The following is a 25,809-nucleotide window of genomic DNA, read 5'->3' on the forward strand; positions in this document are numbered from 1 at the left end:
AGGGCGGGCATTAGGAAGTTGGGAGACCTGTTCATTGACAGGAGGTTTGCGAGCCTGGGTGAACTGGAGGAGAAGTTTGAGCTCCCCCCGGGGAATATGTTCAGGTACCTTCAGGTCAAGGTGTTTGCTAGGCAGCAGGTGGAGGGGTTCCCTTCGCTGCCCCCGCGGGGGTTAAGGGATAGGGTGCTTTCGGGGGTGTGGGAAGGTGTCTGGCATCTACCAGGTGATGCAGGAGGTGGAGGAGGCGTCGGTAGAGGAGCTGAAGGCTAAGTGGGAAGTGGAGCTGGGGGAGCAGATTGAGGAGGGGACATGGGCGGACACCCTGGAGAGGGTGAACTCCTCCTCTTCATGTGCGAGGCTTAGCCTCATCCAGTTCAAGGTACTGCACAGGGCTCATATGTCTGGGACGAGGATGAGCAAGTTTTTTGGGGGTGAGGACAGGTGCATTAGGTGTTCGGGGAGCCCAGCGAACCATGCCCATATGTTTTGGGCATGCCCGGCACTCGGGGAATTCTGGCAGAGGGTGGCGAGGACGGTGTCGAGGTGGTAGGGTCCAGGGTCAAGCCAGGCTGGGGACGTGCGATATTTGGGGTTGGGGTGGAGCCGGGAGTGCAGGAGGCGAAAGAGGCCGATGTTTTGGCCTTTACGTCCCTAGTAGCCTGGCGGAGGATCTTGCTGCAGTGGAAAGATGCGAGACCTCCGAGCGTGGAGACCTGGATCAATGACATGGCGGGATTCATTAAGCTGGAGAGGGTCAAATTCGCCCTGAAGTGGTCGGTACAAGGGTTCGTTAGGAGGTGGCAGCCTTTCCTCGACTTTCTGGCTCAACGATAAGGAACTAGGTCAGCAGCAGCAACCCGGGGGGAAAGGGGGGGTCTCAGGGGGGTGTTGTTGAAGTTAATTTGCTTATTGTTAATTAATTTTGTTGTTTATTGGGTTTGGGGGGGGTGGGGGGGTTTGTTACATGCGTTGTTACGGGTGTCGGGGGGTGTTTATTATTGTTATTATTATTATTGTTCTGTTGATATATATTTTTCAAAAAATTCCAATAAAAATTATTTTTTTAAAAATACTTCAAAGTTTAAAAAAAAATTAATTCTGTGGCTACAGGAGCTGTAGGGTGGCGCAGTGGGTTAGCCCTGCTGCCTCACGGCGCCGAGGTCTCCGGTTCGATCCCGGTCTGGGTCACTGTCCGTGTGGAGTTTGCGCTTTCTCCTCGTGTCTGCGTGGGTTTCACCCCCACAACCCAAAGATGTGCAGGGTAGGTGGATTGGCCATGCTAAATTGTCCATTAATTGGAAAAAAATGAATTGATGTCTCTAAATATATATTTTTAAAATTCTGTGGCTGCGGGAGCATGTCAAGGGCTTGGAATTCCGTGGCGCAACTCGCTTCCTGACTCCCCAAAGCCTGTCCACAATCTACAAGACACAGTCAGGAGTGTGATGGAATACTCTCCACTTGCTAGGTGAGTGCAGTAACACCATCGAGGACAAAGTGGGAGGAAACCGGAGCACCCGGAGGAAACCCACACACACACGGGGAGGATGTGCAGACTCCACACAGACAGTGACCCAGCCGGGAATCGAACCTGGGACCCTGGAGCTGTGAAGCATTTATGCTAACCACCATGCTACCGTGCTGCCCACTAATTAACCATCGTAAAAAGCTAGGGCTAATGCAATTTTGTTTTGAATAAGGGGATTCCATGGGGTGTTAATTAGTTTCCAGCTTGGGGAGATGATGTCATTGCTGGGTGAAGCTAAGGCATCAGGCTTGTTGAGAAAGCACTTTCAGTTCAGTTTTGATTGGATGGAACTGGGACCTCGCGTCAGGTTTTGCTCTCTGCAGTCTTTAAGGCAGTGCAGACTTGTCTGAGGACAAGGAGGAATTGAAACAAGCTTGTTGAAACAGCTTTTGAAGACATACAGCCAGTATTTCTGACAGGAGTCCAATCTTTTCTGAAAGTGTCAAGAGATCTCTTTCTCAAAGAATAACTCTGTAAAGCAACTATTCCTCTGTCCCATAGATATTTAAGGTGAATTGAGAACTGTAGTAGTTGTTAACTTGTTTTTTAAGTGGGAATAAAGGTAGTAATTAAGGGTATTATAGTCACTGTATTGATAAGAATTGTTTCAGGTGTAATTATAAGCTATTTTCTGGTGTGACAAAGATTTTAATACTATGTTTTAATAAAGTTTGTTTTAATATACCATTATCCTGGAGTGAAGTATCCTTACTTTACAGTCTTACAAAATTAAAATAAGATATTGGGGTTTCTGTCCAGTATCCTGACACTTGGGGTCTGGTCTGGAATCGTAATAATGTCTAGATGCAGAGAAAATAGAGCATCAGAATCTGGTGCTGGATAGATGTTTTGGAGTTCACTTGCTTGTCTTTGATCAGGAAACTTTTTCTTGGGAGATTAATTTAATGGAATTGAGTCTTTTTAAAGCTTAAATTATGTGGCCAATAAAAGAGACAGGTTGGAATAAGTTAAATAATCCCCTTATTTTGTGCTTTATATTAATGCTTACCAGTGAAATCCCTGATGACCACAGGTAAAACATATATTTTACTGTCCAAAGTTATCGAAGGAGCGAAGTTTGCTTCCCGAATTGTGTTGCAACTTTTTCATATACATTTGGATAAAATACATTTTTTAAAAAGTTATCGAAGGAGCAGAAACTGCACATTCCATTCGTTGGCAAGGCATCACCTCATGTCTTTGCCCCACTGGGCCTAATAACGGAATCTGATGAAACAAAAGACTCCTTTTGCTCCTGGAGAGCCGACACTGTTAATTTTAATCTGACCATTGAGATAAATTTGCAGTATTTAAGAAAGTTAACTTGTCGGACATTTTCCGACCTCCTTGTGCCTTATTGTCAAGGAAGGGTTGGGCCATTGCAGCTTGGATTGTTTAAAGTAACTACAACATTCTGAGTAGGAAAGCAAAAAATCACAAACATTGTATGATAATTTTATGGTGGAAAATGCACATCTGATGTCTCAGTAATCAATTATGTCCATCAGTTTTCCAGACCTTGTTTTCTTGTTTAGCTGTTTTCTTGTAAGGTGTGTTTAAAAATAGCACGATGCATTTGAATTGTTCTTTACAAACAGTCAAAGGGCAGTCAGTACTCTTCCATAATAATATATTACCGGAGGCTAAACTGACCCTTGCATTTGATCCTAACCAGTTCTTGTTTCCTCAAACAGGAAATGCATAGTTAGAAATATCAGTGTACATCTGTTAAGACTATCCTGGGAATGAGAAATATTAGGCTGTATTCTGGAGTGCTGTCCCGATAAATAGGTAAAAGTATGGATACAAGTGTACAAAACTGGCCGAAGAAAATCACATGCATATCACTAAATTATAATGTTTTTTTATAAATGTTTTTATTCTCCATTTTCACATTTTCCTCCAAAGTTTACACCCCACCCACAGACAGTAAACGGTAACAAATACCAAATCAATCCCCTTAACAATAACAACGATCCCATCCTCCCACCACCCCAAACAATGGCCCACCTGTCAATCTATGGATCCAATAAAACAAACCCTCCCACGGTGGAAAGAAAAAGCAAAGGAGAAAAAGAAAAAAGGACTCCGGGACCGCCCATGGTCACCATAGAGTCCACCCCCCCCCCCCCCCCCCACCCCCACACACACACAAACACACACTCAACGCCGTCCAACCTCTGAAAGAGTGCCATACATGATACCCAAGAGTTGTAAACCCCCCCCCCCCCCTCCTCCCCAACTCCTCCCGTCCACTGCCTCTTGTAAAACTCCTTCCCCCAACCTCTGTTCCTTCCCCTCCAACTTTCCACCCCGGCTAGACCACTCGGACCCTGTTCTGCCAGGCTCCGATGGCCGCAGCCCCTCCCCCCCCCCACCTCACTCCCGTTCACTGGCCGGCTTAGACCGGCCAGCGGGGAGGCCCCCGCCCGGGTCCCTTTCCCCCTTGCCCGACCCTAGGAAAGCCCAAAAATTCCCCTTTTAGCGCACAAACCCCGCATATCCACCTACACCCCAAAGAGCTCTCACTTCGACTGAAAGTCCCATCACTTCCCTTGTCCAAATATATACAACATCGGCTCCTTTAGCCCGTACACCCGCACGCAGTGAAACAAACAAACAAAAAAAAAGAAAATAGAAAATACATCGGCACGTGGCCATTTCTCAGTTCTGCCACAGTCCTTCTGCTTTCGCAAACTCCTCCGCTGCCTCCGCCGTTCCAAAATAAAAATCCTTCACCCTCAGCTTCGCTGGATATACAATGCCGCACTGCACCTTGCTAATGTACAGTGCCTTCTTCACCCGGTTGAAAGCAGCCCCCCTCCTCGCCAGCTCCACCGTAAAGTCCTGGTAGACACGTATACCAGCTCCAGCCCACTGCACCACCTGCTTCTGCTTGGCCCAGCACAGGACCTTCTCCTTCACACTGTACCTACGGAAGCACAGAGTCACTACCCTTGGAGGCTCACTCGCCTTTGGTACAGGCCTCCACGACCGATGAGCCCGATCCAGTTCATATCGGGAGGGATCCTCCCCCTCTCCCAATAGTTCCGCCAATTACGCAGCAAAATACTCAGTCGGTCTCAGCCCTTCAACTCCTTCGGGCAGCCCCACAATCCTCAAATTCTGTCGCCTGGACCTGTTTTCCAGGTCTTCCATTTTTCCTCGCAGATCCTTGTTAATCTCCACACCTTCCGCATCTCCTTCCCCATCGACGTAAGTAGATCACCATGCTGCAATAATGCCTCCTCCACTTCCTTCAGCGCCTCCCCTTGCTCCCGCACCTCCGCCACTGCGCTCGCCACCGCCGTCATCACCGGGGAAATCGCCTCCTCCACCAGCACACAAAAACCTCCCTCATCTCCTTCCTCATTGTCTCCATGTATTTTGTAAACTGCCTTTCGAATTCCGCAGCCATTACCTTAGTTATTTTTTCAGTCGTAAGCAATGCGGCCTCCCCGATACTCCAGCCTCCATTTACCTTGGTGACCCTGCGGTGACCTTTCTACTCCCCAACGAACTTTCAGCTGTTTTCACAGCCATTTTCTTACTGGACCTCGACATATCTCTTCCCTGTACTTTCTCCTGGCCTTCACCGCCTTCGCTGCCCCTAGTACCGGGCGTCAATCCCCGACAATGCCGTTCCCGAACGGTAGCCCTCCAACGGCGCGGCTGCCTCCCGCCCGCCGTCACCGGAAGTCAGCTGTCACCGCTTCTTCAATGGCCTTTGTGAGATCTTTTCACAGTTGTTCCCTCTGCTGCTAGAATTCAGCTTTCATAAAGGCTCTCGAGTCGGCTTGAGGCCTTTAAGCTCGCCCTTCCCCCGCCTGCATGCTCGAAGAGGCTTTTGTCTCTGCTGTAGCTTCAGCCAAATCTTTCACTGTTTCTGCGGGTCTGGTAACCAAGAAACATACCATTCCTGGGGGAAAGTACTCCTCCAACATTTACCTACGCCTTTTCATCAAAATTCCACTCCGTATTGCTTAAAAAAGAGCTCTTTTCTGTAACCTTGGGCTGGAGCTGCTTTGTGTGTGACCACTTACTCCATGGTGCACCCCGGAAGCCAAACTATAACGTTTTTAAAGGGTTGCTGTCATGGTGGGGTCCATCTAAAATCCACAACTGTTTAGCAGAATCAATTTTGACTTGAAAAACCTTGGGGCGATTTTCAGCTCACGTTAGCCATCAGTGAGAACGGGCGAGAATCGAAAACCGCAATTCCTGTCAGCGAGATCGTGTTTTCTGATTTTCCATGTCCTTCACTGGTGATGTAATGAACTGGAAACTCCTTTAAAGCTATTTCAATATAGGGCGGCATGTGGTGCAGTGGTTAGCACTGGGACTACGGCGCTGAAGACCAGGGTTCGAATCCCATCCCTGGGTCACTGTCCGTGTGGAGCTTGCAAATTCTCACCTTGGGTTTCACCCCCACAACCTAAAGGTGTGCAGGTTAGATGGATTGGCCACACTAATATTACCCCTTAATTTGGAAAAAAAAAATAATTGGGTACTCTAAATTTGTAAAAGAAGAAAAAAAAAAATTTCAATATACTTACCAAACTCTTTCCCCTTCCCCTGCCACATGATCCCCCTCACCGAATATTCAAACCCGGTCAATTTGATGTCACGGCGGCGAGGTTTGAAACAGGTTCTGAAAAAGATGTACAAGTCGAGTGCCCCCCCCCCGGGGCACAAAGGTAAGTATAACCCCCAGGAGGAGAAGGACATGCCAGCGAAGTGCCATCCTGTGCCAGGGAGCAGTGCCAGTTGCGGATTCTATGGGAAGCCCAAGTGTTCAGATATTTAGGGGGAGGAGCTCCCAACGTTTTGGGGGGGGTAAAGCCCTGATGCGGGTTTTCATAGAATTTACAGTGCAGAAGGAGGCCATTCGGCCCATCGAGTCTGCACCGGCTCTTGGAAAGAGCAACCTACCCAAGGTCAACACCTCCACCCTATCCCCATAACCCAGTAACCCCACCCAACACTAAGGGCAATTTTTGACACTCAGGGCAATTTAGCATGGCCAATCCACCTAACCTGCACATCTTTAGGCTGTGGGAGGAAACCGAAGCACCCGGAGGAAACCTATGCACACACTGGGAGGATGTGCAGACTCCGCACAGACAGTGACCCAAGCCGGAATCAAACCTGGGACCCTGGAGCTGTGAAGCAATTGTGCTATCCACAATGCCACCGTGCTGCCCGTTGGTGGGAGTGAGCCCACTGGTGGTGGTGGAACGGGATGGTGGGCTAGGGAGTGAGCCCTGCTAGTGGTGGGAGGTAGGGGGGATTGGAAAGGGTGCCCCGATGGTGGGGGAGTCCCAATGTTGATGATGAATGGAGTGGGAAGAGAGCCCGGATATTGATTGGATGGTGGTGGTGAGAAGAGAACCAGGATGCTGATGGACGGGGGGCAGGAAGCGAGGAAAGGGAATCCCGATGGTAAGTGGGTAAGCTGGGGGGGCGGGGGAGGAAGAGAGGAAGAGGAGAGACCCGGTGGTGGTGGGGAGGGAGCCCCAATGCTGATGGGGATAGGAGGGTATGGGGAGGTGAGATCCCCGATACCAATGGGGATAGGGGTGGGAGTGTTGTAGGAAATGAGCACCTTATGATGATGGTGGTGGGAGGGCCTGGGAATTCCCGATGCTAGGGGGAGCAGTGGAGAGGTTGGGGGGGGGGGGGGGTGTTCCTTGTTGATGGGGGCCAGCTTTTTAAATGGCACCCTGATCTCTATGGGGCTGATCTCATTGGCTCTCTCAGGCACTGCCCCGCCACCGTGAAGGCATACAACATGCCTACCAGAAAAAAGATTTTCCAGAGGGGCTCAAAATCTGGACTCTAAACCCGGCTGTGCAGCTGGAGAGCTACACACCGGGTTTCAGCCAGAGCCTGACACTGAAAAAATATGGGGAAAGTCTGCTCCTTGAGTTTAATTTAGCTGTTGTGAACCAGTGTCTACTGCTTAACCATTATAATTTGCAAGTTATCTGTATGTCTGAGTAATATATTCATGAATAGACAAGGAATATTTAACGAGCTCAGAGATGCGTGCCCAGACACAGAATTTAAACTAGTGTGCCCCTGTCTTTTTTTTTTCTGTAACTTATAAATAGCTTGCTCTGATAAATCGCTGCACCAGAAAAGGGAGCTAGTTTCATGGTTATCATTTGCCATTTTTTAAAGGAAGCATTTGTGATTTACAGCCTGATATGTGTCGAAATTCTCTTTGACACACATGACCCCTGTTCTCCTTCTGTAAATAGGGTAATCTGTTTCACGCAATTTTTAATTGTAGTGCTAATGTGTTCTGTTCTGCCCATAGCATCTCCTGCGAATAACAACTTAAACCTCGGAGAAAATGACTGTGGACATCATGTTCAAAATGCATTGAGTTTGGATTTAATATTGTTCAGTCTGGAATAACCCATTAACACTTGTCCAATTGCGCAAGCAGTTCAGTTGTATGTGAGGTGCAAACGCTCCCATAGACTAACGCTTCCCTGTAACTGACTTTTATGAGGAAAATGTTGTAGTGGTCCCGAAGAATGGTGTCACATTAGAATTCCTGGAGTGTTTTACAGAGAGCTGGTAACTAAAATTTTAAAAACACTTGGATGTGGAGGGCATAGTAAATATATGTATCTTATCTAAAATTTGAATAAGCATCTTTCTGGTATCATAGAATTTACAGTACAGAAGGAGGCCATTCGGCCCATCGAGTCTGTGCCGGCTCCTGGAAAGAGCACCCTACCCAAGGTTAACACCTCCACCCTATCCCCATAACCCAGTAACCCCACTCAACACTAAGGGCAATTTTGGACACTAAGGGCAATTTATCATGGCCAATCCACCTAACCTGCACATCTTTGGACTGTGGGAGGAAACCGGAGCACCCGGAGGAAACCCACGCGCACACGGGGAGGACGTGCAGACTCCACACAGACAGTGACCCAAGCCGGGATCGAACCTGGGACCCTGGAGCTGTGAAGCGATTGTGCTATCCACAATGCTACCGTGCTGCATTCCAATAGTGTGGCAATTGGATGAGAACAGGCTTTGATTTAGTATGGACTCATGTCTCCATCTGTGTACCTCCATGCATATGTGGCTAGCATTTGTACATTGATTTATTATGTACATCAAGACTTCTTTAATTTAGTTCCGGAATATTGTGAAAAGTAGTGGAAAATATATAAATCTGTCTGACCTCTCTGTCCTTAGCCTCCAATCCAATCTGATTGACAAAGTTTAGTCAGTGACCGCTCTAAGTATTTTATGCCTTCTGAACGCGACATTGAATTAAGTAATAACCATTGTTCCCATTTTAGTTTGGACAGCAACCATTGATAATGCTTAAAATATTGCCATTTACACCTCATTTGGAACCACCTTTTTGTTTCTTTTCCTATTAAAACCTTTTTCCTTGCAACACATCCTGTTTGTCATTTAATCTCTCCTATTTTCCACCCTATTGCGGATCTTCAGTTTCCACTCCCTATTTTCCCAATCTCTGCACTTGCCTAAAACCCGTTTACATCTTTTTCCCAGTTTACATGAAAGGTCACCTGAAACATGAACTTTAGGTGGAATTTAACGCCCGCCCCAAGACAAGATTGGACACGGGGAGATATTTGATTGGATGGGAGTGTGTCAAGTGCCGACCCTGCCACTTCCATGCCTCTGCCCCGATTGGGTCTGGGGCAGAGGCATGGCTTCATGTCCATTGCTAATTGAGGCCCTTAGTAAGTGCCCTCATCCTGTCACCACAGGTATTGAACCAGTGGAGTAGCTGCCATCCTGTCGGATTTGCTTGTGAGCTGCAAGTAGGGGTGTCCCTCATTTAAAGAAACTCGGCGCCTGATAAGGGAGGCCCGGCATCAGGAAGGAGGTAGCCTGCTGTGAGAGCCTTCTGCTTGCTGCCCACATCCTTCCCTTACTTAACTGTGTTGTGGGTCCTAGGCCATTCCCTGGGTGCATTGTCGATAGCTTCCATTGCTTCGCTGGCGCACCCTGAAATTAACTCCTGCCAGCCTCTAATTGGCTGGCAGCTCTGGGTGTGGGGGGCTTCCTGCCCGTAGGGTCCCTAATTCCAGGGAAGGCCAGACGCTGTCTATTCAACATTTATTTCAGTGGATCTTCCCCAGAGGAAGTTCCCACTGCTTAAATTCCACCTTCTGTTTTCCACAGCTGCTATTTCCAGAACTTTCTGCTTTTATTTCTGATTTCCAGCATCTACAGAATCTTGTTTTTGTTTCATTGTGATATTTTACAGGTGCTAAAAACAGTGTATATGTTGAGCCATGGAATCTGTTTTGTATCTCACTTCTGACGCTGGCTGTTGCTCATGAATGTTACTCTTAAATTATCAGGTCCACCCACCTAAACCGTATTTCACAGCTCCTCATTCGCACTGCCTCTCCCGGGTTGTAATGCTATTTCATTTCCTGCGCGCTGAATGAAATTCATAATTTGTGCAAAATTGTGGCAGCATTCTGTTGTAAATAATTAATTTCACAAAAAGCGACTGTAACTGTTGGCAGAGTCACAAGAGTTCTACCCTAGTCGTGTGAGCTGTTCGGACATGGATCCAGAGATGTGCCTTAATTTTATCTTTTTGTAATTTTGCTAGACTGCTGCAGATGTGCGGTCCTAGAAACATCAGTTAATTCTTTCTGCAGGAAATAGATTCAGCTTCTTGCACTGCTTCTGCTAATGAAATTTTACAATGGTAACAAAAACAACTGTAATTTATGAATAATGGTCCGAGCACATAAGAAGCACCATTTGAGTATTTGTGTTCTGTGATCCAGATTCTGCCTGTGTCCAACTTTTTTTTAAAGAGGTGATATTTGAATTGCCAGATTATAATTAGCCTAATGGTCCTTCATTTAATTCCTCGTCTGGATGAGCATTCAGTGATATTTTAAAGTGCTGTAACTCCGCAGAATGACATGATGCAGTTTCAGTGGATTGTTGCCTCAGCTGTCTGTACTCAAAACCAGTGTGAATTTCTGGGTCAGATAACCCCAAATATATTTCTGAGGTCATTATTTCTGCCTGCATCTTCCTATCACTGACTATGAAAAGGAATCACATTTTAGAATCATTTCTGCTATTGGAACAATGATTATCCTTTTTGGGCAATCTGATTTGTTCTGTGGAGGGAACATGGTAGTGATAGTAAAATAATCAAGGGAACTTGTCAAATTCAAGAACCGTCATACCATACTGACACCAAATATCTTGCTACTACTTGACTTTGTAGCCAACCCTATCATTGTCCATTTCTCACCCAATTTTACATTTCCATCCCCTCTCTCTGTTTGCAGACTTATTGTACACATAGTATGTTCTCTGTTTGATTTTCACCCTCAGAGCCATGCTGCACCTCCAACAATGATCTAAACTCTGCATGAAGTTTCCATTTAACTGGACTGCCCGTTTTCAACTCCAGGGTGGTGATGTCTAGTTGGGAACCCGCTTTTGAGAGAGTCTCAAACCTCATTTGTATGGTTTGGGGGAGTGAATCTCAAGGTGGAGTCAGGTTTTGGACTGGGCCTGGGTTTTGGGAGCCAAAGTTCATGATCTGGGGAACAGGGGACCTTGGCCACTGCAGGGTGGAGTGTTGGCAGGCAACAACAGGTCATTACAGGAGGGAATGGTATCAGCAAAGGTGACAGCAGCATGGGGGAGGTAATGGCATAGTGGTATTGTGACAGAACCACCTCTCAGAAATTCCACTTGAAGTCTTGAGGCAAGTACCCAGGTGCATGACTTTCTTTGCAGATGCCTCTGTTCAAGGAAAGTAAAATTAGTAAGTATGTTTACTCATGATGGATAAAGCAGGATGGACATGAGGGGCAGCAGGGTAGCATGGTGGTTAGCATAAATGCGTCACAGCTCCAGGGTCCCAGGTTCGATTCCCGGCTGGGTCACTGTCTGTGTGGAGACTGCACGTCCTCCCCCTGTGTGCGTGGGTTTCCTCCGGGTGCTCCGGTTTCCTCCCACAGTCCAAAGATGTGCGGGTTAGGTGGATTGGCCATGCTAAATTGCCCGTAGTGTCCTAATAAAAGTAAGGTTAAGGGGGGGGTTGTTGGGTTACGGGTATAGGGTGGATACGTGGGTTTGAGTAGGGTGATCATGGCTCGGCACAACATAGAGGGCCGAAGGGCCTGTTCTGTGCTGTACTGTTGTTCTATGTTCTATGACTGAAAAATGTTACAGGATGTAAATGTGGTGAAGGAAATTCCTATATCATAGAATTTACAATGCAGAAATAGGCCATTTGACTCATCTGCCATACATAATTTATTAACATGGATGGGTATGTTGAATATATGTGAAATCAGATACATATTTCTAATTTTTTATATTGTCCATAGATCTAATTTGTATGTATTTTGCTTTTAATTTTATTCCTAATTAAATATGGTTGTTGAGGAAAACAATTATTTTTGAAACTGGAATTCAGGGTCCCAGTTTATTTGCTGGGATGCGGGACAGCAACATTTTATTGATTTTTAGTTTTCTCTTTGTGGAAAACACCATGCAAGATCTAATTGAGGTTGGATTTGTTTTTTTTTTCGATATCCTGTATGTGTCCTAGAAACTGTTACTGCACAGTCTTCAGAAGTTGGCAGGGGAAACAGAAGTCACCTTAAACTTGCTGAAAGTAAAATGCATCAAGCTATAAATGGCCCATAGAGTTGTAAGTTTCAATGATCAGCAAAAGGCTTACTGGAAATTTAAGCAAATTAGCAAGATGTAAATACAGCAGGTTGATTGGTTCTTAACAGCTGATTTGTGGATATTCGTCACGTGTGAATATTGACCACAATTTTTGGCAGGTTATTTTATCACATGGTTCTACAGCGGGGGAGAGGTGGGCGTGGCATGGTGGCACAGTGGCTAGCACTTCTGCCTCACAGCTTCAGGGACCCAGGTTCAATTCCAGTCTCGGTTGACTATATGTGTGGAGTTTGCACTTCCTTCCTCCCGTGTCTGCGTGGGTTTCCTCCGGGTGCTCTGGTTTCCTCCCACAGTCCAAAGATATGCAGGTTAGGTGGGGTTGGCCATGCTAAATTTCCCCTTAGTGTCCAAAAACGGCGAGGTAGGGTTACTGGGTTACAGGGATAGGGTGGGGGCATGGGTTCTTTCCAAGGGCCGGTGCAGGCTCAATGGGCCGAAGGGCCTCCTTCTCTGTAAATTCTATATAAGTATGAACATCGTAATGCAAGGCATCAGCAAGACCACCTGGGACCATATGGTTGAGCTCAAGAGTTCAAAATAAAATTCATAGTTCCTAATTTTCATATTCTTCAACTGTCATACTAAATTGGTTTATTCTATATGTCTTCAGAAGTTGGTATGTCCAGAAATTCCACATTGAATGTAACATAATAAATAACCATAAAGAACAGCCAAACATCCTTCAAGATCAAATGCAAAATGAGTACGTAACCCTTCAACAAATGAAGACTGTCTTGAACAGCAGAAAAAAGTTGAGAACACTTAAATTGCAAGACTCGAGGTGAGGAAATTGAGTTTTACAAATAAACGAAAAACCTATTTGAGGACCTTCACATTCTCTACAAAGATAGAAGTTTGTTACTTTGGAAAGTACAAAGATACGCAAAATGAATTTAGATTGGTGCTGTGCTTAGTTGGTTAAAGCACCTGTCTAGTAAACAGTAGATCCTGAGTTTGAATCTCAGCAGTGCCTACATGCCTTTTATGTCAAAGCTTGAAAAGAAATGCTCCCAACTTCATGGTGAATGCAGAAAATGTCAGCAAAATCTCTGCAGCACCAACCTGGAAGTTTGATTTCCCTTGTTTCTAGGCAGCATGGCAGCACAGTGGTTAGCACTGCGGTTTCTCAGCGCCAGGGTCCCAGGTTTGATTCCCCACTGGTCACTGTCTGTGCGGAGTCTGCACGTTCTTCACGTGCATGCGTGGATTTCCTCCGAGTGCTCCGGTTTCCTCCCACAGTCCAAAGACATGCAGGCTAGGTGGATTGGCCATGCTAAATTGCCCTTCGTGTACAAAAAGGTTAGGAGGGGTTGTTGGGTTACCGGGATAGGGTGGAAGTGAGGGCTTAAAGTGGGTCGGTGCAGATTCGATGGACCGAATGGCCTCCTTCTGCACTGCATGTTCTATGTTCGATTTTCAATGAATTTAATGCCTCCATGAACGTACTGAAGAATCAGTTGGTAGAGAAGACTCAGCAATGCTCAGTATTCCAGGAGGAAGCCAAGAGGTGCAAGGAAAAGATTGCAGTGCTGAAGAAAATGCTTGGACATTTGGAATAACACCTGGAAAAACATTACATTGCCAAAGATGTAGATGAAGAAATAAAAAGCTAGTTTGTTAATGCTGTGAAAAGGATGAGAGTGTGGAAAAAGTGACAAGGAAGTATGCAGAGGTCGAACTGCAATGTGAAATACAGCAGAAGGAAAGGGACAGATGAAAAATTCTTATGCACAGGAAACAGTCAGAAAAATAATTCTTCGCCACTTTTGCAGCATACCCAATTGAAAGAGAAGGTGGACATGGATATTGTTAGATCCGGAGAACCAGCTGAATGGGAAAGAGGAGGCATTTGAAAGGAAAATCCGTAGAACTTTCCAAGCTGCAAGCAAATAATAAAGCCATGAGTAACAATTAACAGAATTAAAACTAGTTAAGACTTTGCTGGAGACCGACCTGCCCAACAGAGGAACCAAAATGAAGGACAAAGCTGTGCTGCAGGATGGAGGGGGGGAAAAAAGACAGAAATAAGATCAGGAAATGCAAATCCAATGCTGAAGATCAACAAACGAGAAGATAAAGCATGGATGCCTCTAATTTACTGAGGGCCATTGAGTGGTTGAAAAATTACATGGTTTGATAAAAAACCCAAAACATTAGAATGTAAAGGAAAGATTGAACAGTTGCAAGAGAGAGTAGAAATTCTCACAAAGGAGCATGAATTGTCTTGGAGATAATTAGCAGAAGTAAAATGACAGAATGTGAGCTTGAATTATGGCACAGGAATTAAGCTTTACCAAAGAAAAGCTGCTCTGTGTAGAAAACCAGCCTTCTAAGTACAGAAGTTAGAACTTGATAATTTCAAGTGTCCCAAACTTCTATTATGTGTTGCACAAAAAAAATGCCTGAAACAGGAAAAGGGATTGCTGTTGGTCCAACATAAAACTAACAACCAAAACTGAAGAAATGCTGGAACACCAACACCATCGTGAAAAGAGCATTGAAATTTTTGAACTTCGCTGTAAACGGAAGAGCATGAATGATGCAATGCCCAGCATGGAAGTGTAAATCCAGACTTTAAAATGAGATACGGAAGATTTTAAGAAACAATTTGAATATCGAACAAATGAACTGAGAGAGCCTAAGGAGCAGTCGGTGACCATGGAAGAAAAACTCCAAAAGGACCAAAGTCCCAGCTGAAGTTGTTAAGCTTGTATACTTGTTCCACAGATAACTTTGAAACAAAGACAATTGAACTTCCCAGAAGAGTGGCTGAGCTGAATGAAAAGATTGATCTACTTGAAAAAGAACTAGAAAATAAAAGAGTGCACAAAAAACTAGAAAATAAAAGAGTGCACAAAAATCTGGTGCGAATTGCAAGACAAGTGGAAATGCAGGTGCCATTTCTTTTGTGACATGTTCAGCAAGAACATGGGGAACCCATGCAAAAAGAAAACCCAAGTCCCACCCTATGAATGAACGGAGAAGACATTCCATACTGATGAAATGGACTAAGCTCATGGTAACAAATCAAAGAAAAACACAACACTAAAGAGCGCCGCAAGATACGAACCGGATGTTGAAACCGGCTGGATTCTCCATTTCAGGGATCGTGTCCCCACGCCATTGTAAAAATTGTGGCTTTTCAGCCAGAAAATCTGGCGTCAAAAGGCCTCCTATTCACTGCCCTGCAGGAGGCTACCAGGGACCCATAGTGAATCTCGCAGCTTTAGCTGCAAATACAGGCCCCTGGACATCCGGGTCAGAGGCCGCACATGCGCACGGTGGACTCAGACCGCGGAGCTGGACCTCCTAAATAGTGCCCCCGATCGGCTGCTCGTCCGACCCAGACCGCCTGCTTGAAAATACCCCGGTCCCATATGAGGTCCCCCTTTTCTCCGATCGGCCGGCCCCCGACCATGGCGGCCGTGGACTGAGTCCGCAGCTGCCACGCGAGTATCCCAAACGGCTGGGACCATATTAGAAATACGCCTTCGGGACTTTGGCCGGCCGGGGGTGAAGAACCTTATGTTATGCTGTTCGATTAACATCAGTTGCTACTGACCGTAGACGGCATTGAAAGACACTCCAGTCCTTGGTAAGTCAACAAGTAAGTTGAAAGGATTTATTCAGTAACAACTAGATATATGAGTTAGACACTCTGCTGATCTAACTCTAGTAACTCAGTGATAATCACTAACTTTTCAACTGGGATCTAGGCAGATGTGGTGACCCAGCCTGAGATTTAACTATTCTGGTGCTAATCCTACAGTCCCTGCCAGGAGTGTGAGGGAGGGTCTAATGTGTGTCTGGTTTTATAATGAGTTATGTAGTGCCCTCTAGTGGTTGTGCCACAGCCATGTGTTCTGATTAACCCATTGGTTTCATGTCAGTCTACGTATCATTACAGAGAAAAGCGGGACGGGCCTCTGGCAATGGCCACAGGTGGGTGATACGCGGCACAGTGTACTTCCCGGAAACGCCCTTTTTCGGGACCCGGGGAATCGACACCAGTCCCGATTCCATGCGCGGAACTGGAATCACCGCCCCGGCGCCGGATGCGATTTTGGTATCGGGGTGTGGAGAATCCAGCACCAAGTCTTTAATACACCCCAAGTAGCACAATTCCAACCAAGCCAACAAAATCATCCCTAAGCATTTGAGATTTACCACCCCTTCAGATGGGAAGAAACAATACCTGGAAGGATCATAAAGCCGCAAAGACCGTCTGAATTTTCAAAGTGTTATAACCTGCACGAGACCTACGGGGTTGGAGGAATGAGTCACCCCTTGGGTCTCGCTGAATACAAGCTCCCCTGCTAAGGAAACTGGGAGCCTCAAGTCATCCATGGTTACGTTCTGTGTCAAGGCGGCCAGGTGTGGTACCGACAATAAAGGCCTGGCTGAATCTGATGTACATTGTAAATGAGAGTGTGTTGTAATAAACTAAGTTTTCTTTAACCTTCTCGGTTCAGACTCATTTGTGGTCTACAAAATAAAGATTTGGGTGGAGAACGGGTAAGATGGAAATGTTACATTGTAAATATATTTGCGTAAGGACTTGGGGGAGGTGTAATATAAGGGTATTTGAGTTAGTAAAGGTTAATGTAGGATGGGGGAAACCATACCACCATATTATGATGTAGAGTTGCATGATGGGACTGTTTGCGAGATCTTCTGGCTACTCATGCCAACAGGATCTTCCAGTCTCGCTGACTGCTCACCCCAGCCACAGGTTTCCCAGCAGCAATGCTGTGGATTCAATGGGAAATCCCATTAACAATGATGGGACCAGAAGATCCTGCCTGCCGTCGGCCAGGCCAACAGCGGGCTGCCTCCTGCTGCCGAGAAATACGTCGTAGGGAGGCCAGAGAACCTAACCCAGTGAATACAGAGAAGCTGGCATGGAGATAGAAACTTGAAGATATGTATAGTTGTGAATTAACAACAAACAGTTTATGTCCAGACCACTTAGTGAGACACTAAACAGCCCTACACATTCTTTGAATTTCAAGTACAGCATATAATCCTTAATAATTTTGTCAGCATCTACGTGTGATCTGTATGTGGCTTTTCCTCATACTGTTGAGAATCCGGAGAGCTGTTTCCAAAACAAAATTATCTTCCAAAATTTGAAACCTTCAAACCTATGTGTAAAATAATAATAGTCGCTTATTGTCGCAAGTAGGCTTCAGTGAAGTTACTGTCAAAAGCCCCTAGTTGCCACATTCCGGCGCCTGTTTGGGGAGGCTGGTACGGAAATGTTCTACTTTCCTCATGTATAGAACTTGTGTATCATTGCAACTCTCCTTGGAGAATGGTACGACCTTGGGGTTTTCATATATGGGTCATTTTTCTTTTAAAGTTAGATTATCTGTCACAAAATTGAATGAATGATAACTTGACCTAACTAAAAATAAGCAAGGTGACAAAGTTCTTGTAAATTATCATTTCACGTGGTTGTTTATTTTCAGTCAGTTAAATGTAATTTTTGCTTGGTTGAGAATCAATAAGTGCTGCGCCCCTGAAAACATAGCTCAGCGAGTACAAGTGCTCAGGCAATCTTGAAATTTATGATTATTTCAAATTGTATAAATGATAAAGATATTGGGGTAATTTTCAACTGCCATCCCTTGGTGGGCTGGGGAGGGATAATGGTGATGGTGGGTGGGGGGGGGGGGGGGGGGGGGGGGTAACCTCCAGACACTCTTTGAACCTCCAAGACCAATTTGATGCATTTTTTTCAGGGCCTGTGTATACTGGTAGTGAGTGGCCTAACCGGCAGTTCCCAACTCTCTTTTGCATTTGTGGCAAAGAGTTTTGGTTTTGGACTTCTGAGCATTTGTTTTGTTTGTTCTGTTCTGTATTCCTCAGTCAGTCACATTAGACAGACACATTCACATGTATATACATCTACAAACCCTGTCGAACTCTCTAGATGTCTGTCTGTGGAAAGAGGCAGGGTGTGAGTGCCTCATCCCTTTTATAGTGTTTATGTAATGCCCCCTTGTGGTGAAGCCATCTCTTGAGTGTCCTGACTACCCATTGGTTGTGTCCTATTCTGAGTGTTCATGGGTTGCATGTTTGCATATCATGACAGAGTTTGTACTCGTCCCCGTCTAATGTTGGCTATCTTCCACATCCCCGAAAGCCCGACCGACCTGAGGGCAGAATTCCTCACTCCCACAAACTGTGAGCGATAGCACAATGCCATTTTTTTGCGTCTACAGCTTGGGAACTTAAGAAGATTTACTGCACAGAAGGAAGCTATTAATTTCTTTGTGTCCACACTGGCCATAAACATGCAATCCTGCTTAATGCCTCTTTCCAGTTTTGGTACATAGCTGTGCAGGTTACAACACTTTAAATGCATATCCAAATACTTTTTAAAATGTGATGAGGGTTTCTGGCTCTACCACCCTATTATGCAATGTGTTCCTGACCTTGATCTCACACTGGTGGAAAAAAAACCTCTTCTCTAACTTTTCTACCAATTACTTTAAATAAATGCTCCTTAGTTACTGACCTCTGATCATTGAGGTCCCCAGAATTTCATACACCTGAATTAAAGTTTTTCCCAGCCACCTCTTTTCCAAAGTAAAGTGGCAATTTTTTTCATAGTTAAGTTGCTATCTCTCGCAACATTCTCGTAAATTGCCTATGTATCCCCTCGAGTGTGATCATATTCTTCCTGAAATGTGGAGACCAGAACTGTATGTAGTGCTCCAGATGTGGCCTAATTAGTGTTCTATCGGGTTCTCCCATAACCTCCCTGCTCTACCCTTTAGCTTTGGCCAATAAAGGAAAGTATCCTGTATGCATTTTAGATCACCTTATCTGCCTGTCATTTTTCGTTCCTCTGCAGGTCTCGGAATCCTAGCATTTAATTTGTATACGATACCCTTGCCTTGTTTGCCTCCTCAAATGTCCTCACACTTATCTAGATTTCATACCATTTGCCCTTTTTCTGTGAACCTGATCAGTCCATTGGTATCTTTCTGCAGCTTTCTGCTCACTATCAACTGTATGGCCAATTTCCGTATCACCTTAATCATGCCCCCCTGAACTTTAGTGTCAATTATTAGTAACACAAAAAGCAAGGAGCCCAGTACTAAGCCCTGTAGAACCTCACTACAAACAGTCTTCCAGCCACACAAATTGATGATAATCATTTGCTATCTGCCACTGAGCCAACTTTTGATTCAACTTTGCACTTTCTTTTGGCTCCCATGGCCTTTTAATTTTTTGATCAGTGTACCATGCGTAAAGCCTTACTAAAATCCATGTTATGGTGGTGTGTTACAGTTCACTTGGGGAGTCTGAGTTGCTGTGGCAAATTGCACCTTTTACATGCATGTTGTCTGTAGTCTGCAACTATGGGTAGTGATGGCAGGGGCACCAACTGTCTTTCCATCACATGGCTGACTAAGATTCTCTCCTCTTCTTGCCACCTACCATTGGCATGTTTTGAAAGTATTTTCAGTTTGATACTGAACCTGCATAGTGTCCTTTCCTTGACTATCAGGTCCTGGGGTGGGACTTGATCTAGAGCTTTTGGCTCAGAAGCAGGGATTCTGCCTCCTGCACCACAAGATTGCATAGAACCCATGCGGTGATATGAGCCTGCATGCATTAAAATGTAAAGATGCTCGGTAGAGCAACGATTAACGTGGAACTGTAGAATGGCATTGTCATTGACGTGATGCACCCAGTCATATGGTAATAAACTCTCTGAGAACAGTCTAGTTCTAAATGGCAATTTATAATTTCTTAGGTTTGTTTTTTAAAGTTATCTTGTCAAAAGAATCCAAAATCAGAGTATAATGTTTCTGATGTTACAAACGCAATATTTCACCCACACTATCTTCTGTTACGGGTTGATCCTACAGTGATTCTCAACTTATTCTATCAGAACACGTCATTATTTTGAACACCTTTGCCAAATCCTCCGTTAATGTGCTCTGCTTTAAGAGGAGCACCTCCAGTTTTTCTAGTCTCCCCACATAAGTGAAGTATTTTAGCCCTGGTACCATTTTAGTAATTCTGCCCTGCACCCTCCAACTTGATGTTTTTCCTAAAGTGTGGTGCCTAGATTTGGCCACAATACCCCCTGGTTGGGATCTAATCAGTGTTTTAGAAAGGTTTTGTGTAACTTCATGGCTTGCAAACAGAGGCATAGAATGAAAAAACAAAGAATCCTGTTTGTCTTTTTAACAGCCATGTCAACTTGTCTTGCCACCTTCAAAGACGTGTGTGTGTGTGTGTATATATATATATATATACCCCCCCCCCCGTGGTGAATGTGTAACTACTATAATTCACACTGTACATTACTGTGTCCCTGTGGGCTCCATCTGGGAGCCGTTGCACGGCTCTGCCCATAGGGGGAGATGAGGAGCACGTACAGGGCTCTGCACTTGGCTCCGCCCCCTTCAGGAAGTACAAGTGCTGCGGTCCTGCGAGTCCGCCTCCAGTTCAGCACAGTCGCAGGCAGGCTCAGTTGTAAGCCGATTAAAGCCACAGTTTACTCCAACTCATGTCTCTGGTTGAATTGATGGTCGCATTACCCCCGCCCCCACTATTTCTGGATTCCTCCATTCCCTTTAAATTTGTGCCCCGTTTTCTTGTTTATTTTGCCTCACATCATTTTCCTTCCAAAATAATTAATTTTCACCTGCAATGTGGTGTGCCTGTTTCAAGAGTCTCTGCCCTCCAGTTCCTCGCCTCCGTTTCGTATCATCTGCAAAGTTTGAAACTATGCCCTGTATACCCAGTTCCCGGTCATTAATATTTCTCAAAAAATTCATAGCGAAGAAGGGGATAATTGGATGGGCTAGCTAGACTGCCAGATATGTAATATTGAATGTTTGTTTTAAAGAGAGAAATCACTTCTCGAGGAAAAAGGAATCTTTTAGATCTGTGCACTAAATGATTTCTCTGCTGAGCTTAAAAGGAGATATTCATTTGAAAATGTTGCCATTGGGTACTTCGACACATATAGCAGTACTAATTATGGAACCAATCATTAAAACTTGAACCGAGACCAGAACAGCTTGGAACAAAATGAGTACACTACTGAATGTAAATTTCACAATTAAAAATACACACAGCAACTGTCACAACTAGGATTTGAAATGGTAAAACATTCAAGGTTCCCTTATAATCCAACATTTTAAGTGTTCCAGAATAATTTTATATATCCAAGATAAACTTAGCTTAGGGTCTATTATTTAGTTGTAAAATCTCCTTTTTGCGATGCATTGTATTGATACAGAATCACCTTCACAAATAGCATGAAAAATTATTTTTCTGCCAGCCAGAGACTTATAGACTTTGCAGTGATTTGAGTTGTGACATCAACTCTGAAATATACAAATCTGAGTGAGACATACTCACTTTTGAGGGTCAGAAATTACAACTGAAAATGGTTGGTAGATGAAGTAAAGATCTATATGTGTTGGTTTTATCTCGAGGCACAAAACAACTTGTGATGCATGCTTGTCTATCGTCACTAAGCCATTAAAATAAAGCTATCTAAACATGTGGGCTGTTGTTTGGGTCGGGTTGATGGGAGCATGAGATAGTTGTTAATAAAGGGATTGCCAATGGATTTGTTATTGTTCTTTGGTGGGTATAAATTTGAAAGAAAATGTGAAAAAGGAAGAGAATAAAAATATTTTAAAAAAGCTATCTCATCAAAATTGAAGGGTGTATGTTACTAATGTTACAAATGCAGTGTTTCCCCCAGAACTGCCTTTTGTTATATCTTTGTTATGGGTTGATCTTCCAGTGATAATTTCTCAATGTTGGATTGTGGTTTTGATGTCGACTGCAGGACATAAACTGTGTTTGGGGTTGACCTAATTTTAGCAAATAAATATGCTGTGCCTGACGGTACAATAATTGAATGCGCTTTTATGCAATCTACTTGGTGTTATAGCTGATTGTGTTGTGTTGTTTTGGTTCCCTTTTTACATTTATCCTCTCTGATAGCAACCTATTTCTCGGGGCTGGGTTCAAATTCATGAACCTGTCTTATAATATCATGAGCTTTACAGGACAACATGCTGTGCCATCTGCTCCAATTGTTTTTCATTAGAACACTCAACATATTAAAGCTATTTTATTATTAACGCCTATTTTGCTTTTGATATGTGAATGGTTTGCCCTTATAGGGTGCACAGCAAAGGTTTAGCTGCAATCAAAGCACAAAATACAGGAAATACTAGTTCCAAGGTTCTGATGAATGGTGACAGACCCAAAATATTAACCTTTTATGCTACCTGACCCGCTGATTATTTCCAGCAATTTTTGTTGTTTTCTTCTCCGTTATCTTCAGTAATTTGTTTTTGTGTACAGGTTCCGCTGCTGTGCTCTAAGCACAAACTTTTGTTTCTGAACTAAAAACCTGAATGCGTTTCAATAGTTCATCCAACTTCACTGTTCTCTTGTAACTTGTTTGCAGTAAATGTAGAAAATACCAAAATAAAACAAAAGACCTACTATTCTCTAATATTGCACAAGGGGATGGTGGAGTGCTGTGACTGCAGTATGTGGAAATCTGTGGAATGCACTGCAATCCTGGACAACAGTATCTGCAGTACGTGTCTGCAATTTGCACAACTTGTGCTCAGAGTTGCTAAACTGGAGTCCTGAGTTGCGAACATTGCAGCGCATCAGGGGGGAGGGGGGAGGAGACGCCTCTATATTTTGTTACAAGAAGGCAGTCACAACCCTTTTTGGTTAAGCACAACTTTGGAGTTCATCAAAGGTCAGGAGGGTGTGACTGTGACTCAGGCATCAGGAATTGGCATGTAGTGATGGAAGAGCCTCAGCCCATGACTTTGTCCAACCGACACAGTGCTTGCTAACCTGTCTGGATGAGAAGGACGACCGGGTGGATGAGCAAACTGATGATGGAACCATGCTGAAGGATGCCATTCAAAGTGGGCGGAGCACACAGACATTGACCCAAATATTGGAGAAACGTAAGGGACTAAAATCCAACAAATCCCTGGGACTTGATGGCTATATTGTAGGGTTTATAAAAGAGATAGTTAGCTGCTATGATTTTCCAAAATTCCTTGGATTGGTGCACGGTTCCATTAGATTGAAAGTTGGCAAATGGAACACCACTTTTCAAGAAAGGAGAGAAAGAAAAGCAGATAATTACGGACTGTTAGCCTAACATCAGTCACTGGGAAAAATGCTGGAATCTATTATTAATGCAGTTTTAACAATGCACTTTGACTTGTTCTAATAATACTAATCTTTGCTATGTGGTTTTACAAAAGGGAAATCCTGTTTGACCAATCAGTTTGTTTTGACGGTCAAACAAGTAGGGTAGATAAGAGGAACCAGTAAATATAATACATCTGGATTTCCGATAGGCATTCGATACGGTGCCACACAAAAGTTAATAGGCAAAATGAGAGCTTAGGCAGTTAGGGGTAATATATTAGCATGGATATGAGATTGGTCACCAACAAGAAACAGAGTGGGCATAAATCGGGCATTTTTAAGTTGGTAGGTTGTGAATCGTGGAGTGTCACAAGGATCAGTGTTGGAGCCTCAGCTATTTACAATCGATATTACAATGAAGAGACAAGAGAATAATGTAGCTAAGTTTGCTTGTCACAGAAAGCAAAAAGTCTATAAGTGCGGTGGAAGGTGGCTCCGGTGTTGCCGCTCCTGCTGGCCAGAATGGTCGGATCTATTGCAAGATTCTATACTTGGAACATCATTAATTATGCACAGGCAAGTTGCCGTCTGTATCCCATGGTGGACGGCAGGTGATTTGTCCACCCGCATCAACTGGTGGGTTAGAAGGTCCTGTCGCCATGTTTAAGCACCAGTCCAGCACACTCATGCCACACTCTCTCCAGCCCACCTGACTTCACCAGGCTGCACAGGATGTCAGCAACCCAATGGGAAAAGGCTAAAACCTCAAGAAGAAGTCTGTTCCTTCATTGAACCACCCTCCCTCGGGCCCATCAGCTTAGAGGTGCTATGCCCCACTTTGACCTCTACCTACCACATCTGGAGTCTGTGTATCCCCATTCCAGTGAACAATGTGGTATTCCTTTGACCTTTTGTTTTTCTTGAGTTTGTTTTTTGAGTTTTTCATGCAGCCTTCACTGGGTCCAGCTTCCCTCCCCCCTGTCATCCTTCCTTCTGCTTTCCATTGTTCATCATCTCCATCCACCTCTTTGACCTTTTTCAGCTCCAGGGTCCCAGGTTCGATTCCCGACTTGGGTCTCTGTCTGAGCAGGGTCTCCACGTTCTCCCCGTGTGTGCGTGGGTTTCCTCCGACAGTCCAAAGATGTGCAGGTTAGGTGGACTGGCCATGCTAAATTGCCCCTTAGTGTCCAAAATTGCCCTCCGTGTTGGGTGGGGTTACTGGGTTATGTGGATAGGGTGGAGGTGTGGACCTTGGGTAGGGTGCTCTTTCCAAGAGCCGGTGCAGACTCGATGGGTGGATTGGCCTCCTTCTGCAATGTAAATTCTATGATCTATGACCCTCTACCTGCCATCGTGAGCACTCCTCCCACATTCCCCCCCTTGTCTCTGACAGGCAAACCCCCCCCCCCCCCCCAATTATTGTGGTGGCTGCATGAGTTATGCAGCACAGCGCTGCCCTGATAGATACTGGTGTGTGACACCAGCTCAGTGAGAGCCCTGTACTCCTCAACCCAAGGTGCTGTACTGATCTGACTCGGCTCCATAGGAGGCTCCATGGATCCAGCAGCATGATGCTGTCCACGAAGACCAGTTCAGAATGGAGATGGAGTCCAGAAACCAGTCTGCCATGGGAGAGTGGTGTACAGCGCCTCTGGAGCAGCACAGCACTATGGCACAAAGGCTTTGTCACCACCTTGAGGTCTCTTACAAACTGAGGAGCCTTGTGCAGCCCCCTTTTCATCAGTCGGATTTTAGACCAACATCATTTCCCTCTGGCATGAAGCAAGATTGGAAGGCCGGACAGGATTCCATCGTGTAGTTGTTTTAATGAGCATTCCATGAGATGCAAATAGAATTCACGCCACCAGCCAGTAGGAAGACTGACTCGCCACTGGGAGAATTGCAACCTGATTTTACATCGGCATGTTCCCGCTAGATTTACTATTCTTGCCCGCCACCAAACGAGCGATAGTAATGCCATTGAAAGTCCAGGGACAATAGTTGTATCCTCTCTCATTGAGATGGTCTTTGCCTGGCATTTGTACTTGTTATTTGTTTCTTCACATCCCAACTCTGAATGTTGTCCAGGTCTTGTTGCATATGGGCATGGACTGCTTCAGTATCGGAGGAGTTGTGAATGGTGCTGAACATTAGCAATTATCATTCTGTACCCTCCATTCAACATGGAGTACTGATTTATCAACTGAGGGAGTGCTTCTGCCTTAAATCTATGTTTGTGAAATGGCATGTCCATGGGAGTTAGACTTAGAACCTCTCGATATAGACTTGTTTTTTTTTTTCTTTATTCCTTCATGGGTATGTGACCATCGCTATCAAGGCCAGCATTTGTTGTC

At 44.8% G+C, this 25,809-nt stretch overlaps 1 protein-coding gene across 1 annotated transcript in view; it reads left to right on the forward strand.

Moving 5' to 3' along the window:
• The window catches only part of rtn1a (reticulon 1a), a 246,876-nt gene that overhangs the window by 36,814 nt on the left and 184,253 nt on the right, over window positions 1-25,809 (forward strand). Inside the window, 1 exon segment of the mRNA XM_038775894.1 lies at window positions 2,541-2,561. Coding sequence (XP_038631822.1) covers window positions 2,541-2,561 — 21 coding nt within the window.

This window comes from Scyliorhinus canicula, chromosome 2, assembly GCF_902713615.1.
Source record: "Scyliorhinus canicula chromosome 2, sScyCan1.1, whole genome shotgun sequence".
Lineage (NCBI taxonomy): Eukaryota > Metazoa > Chordata > Chondrichthyes > Carcharhiniformes > Scyliorhinidae > Scyliorhinus > Scyliorhinus canicula.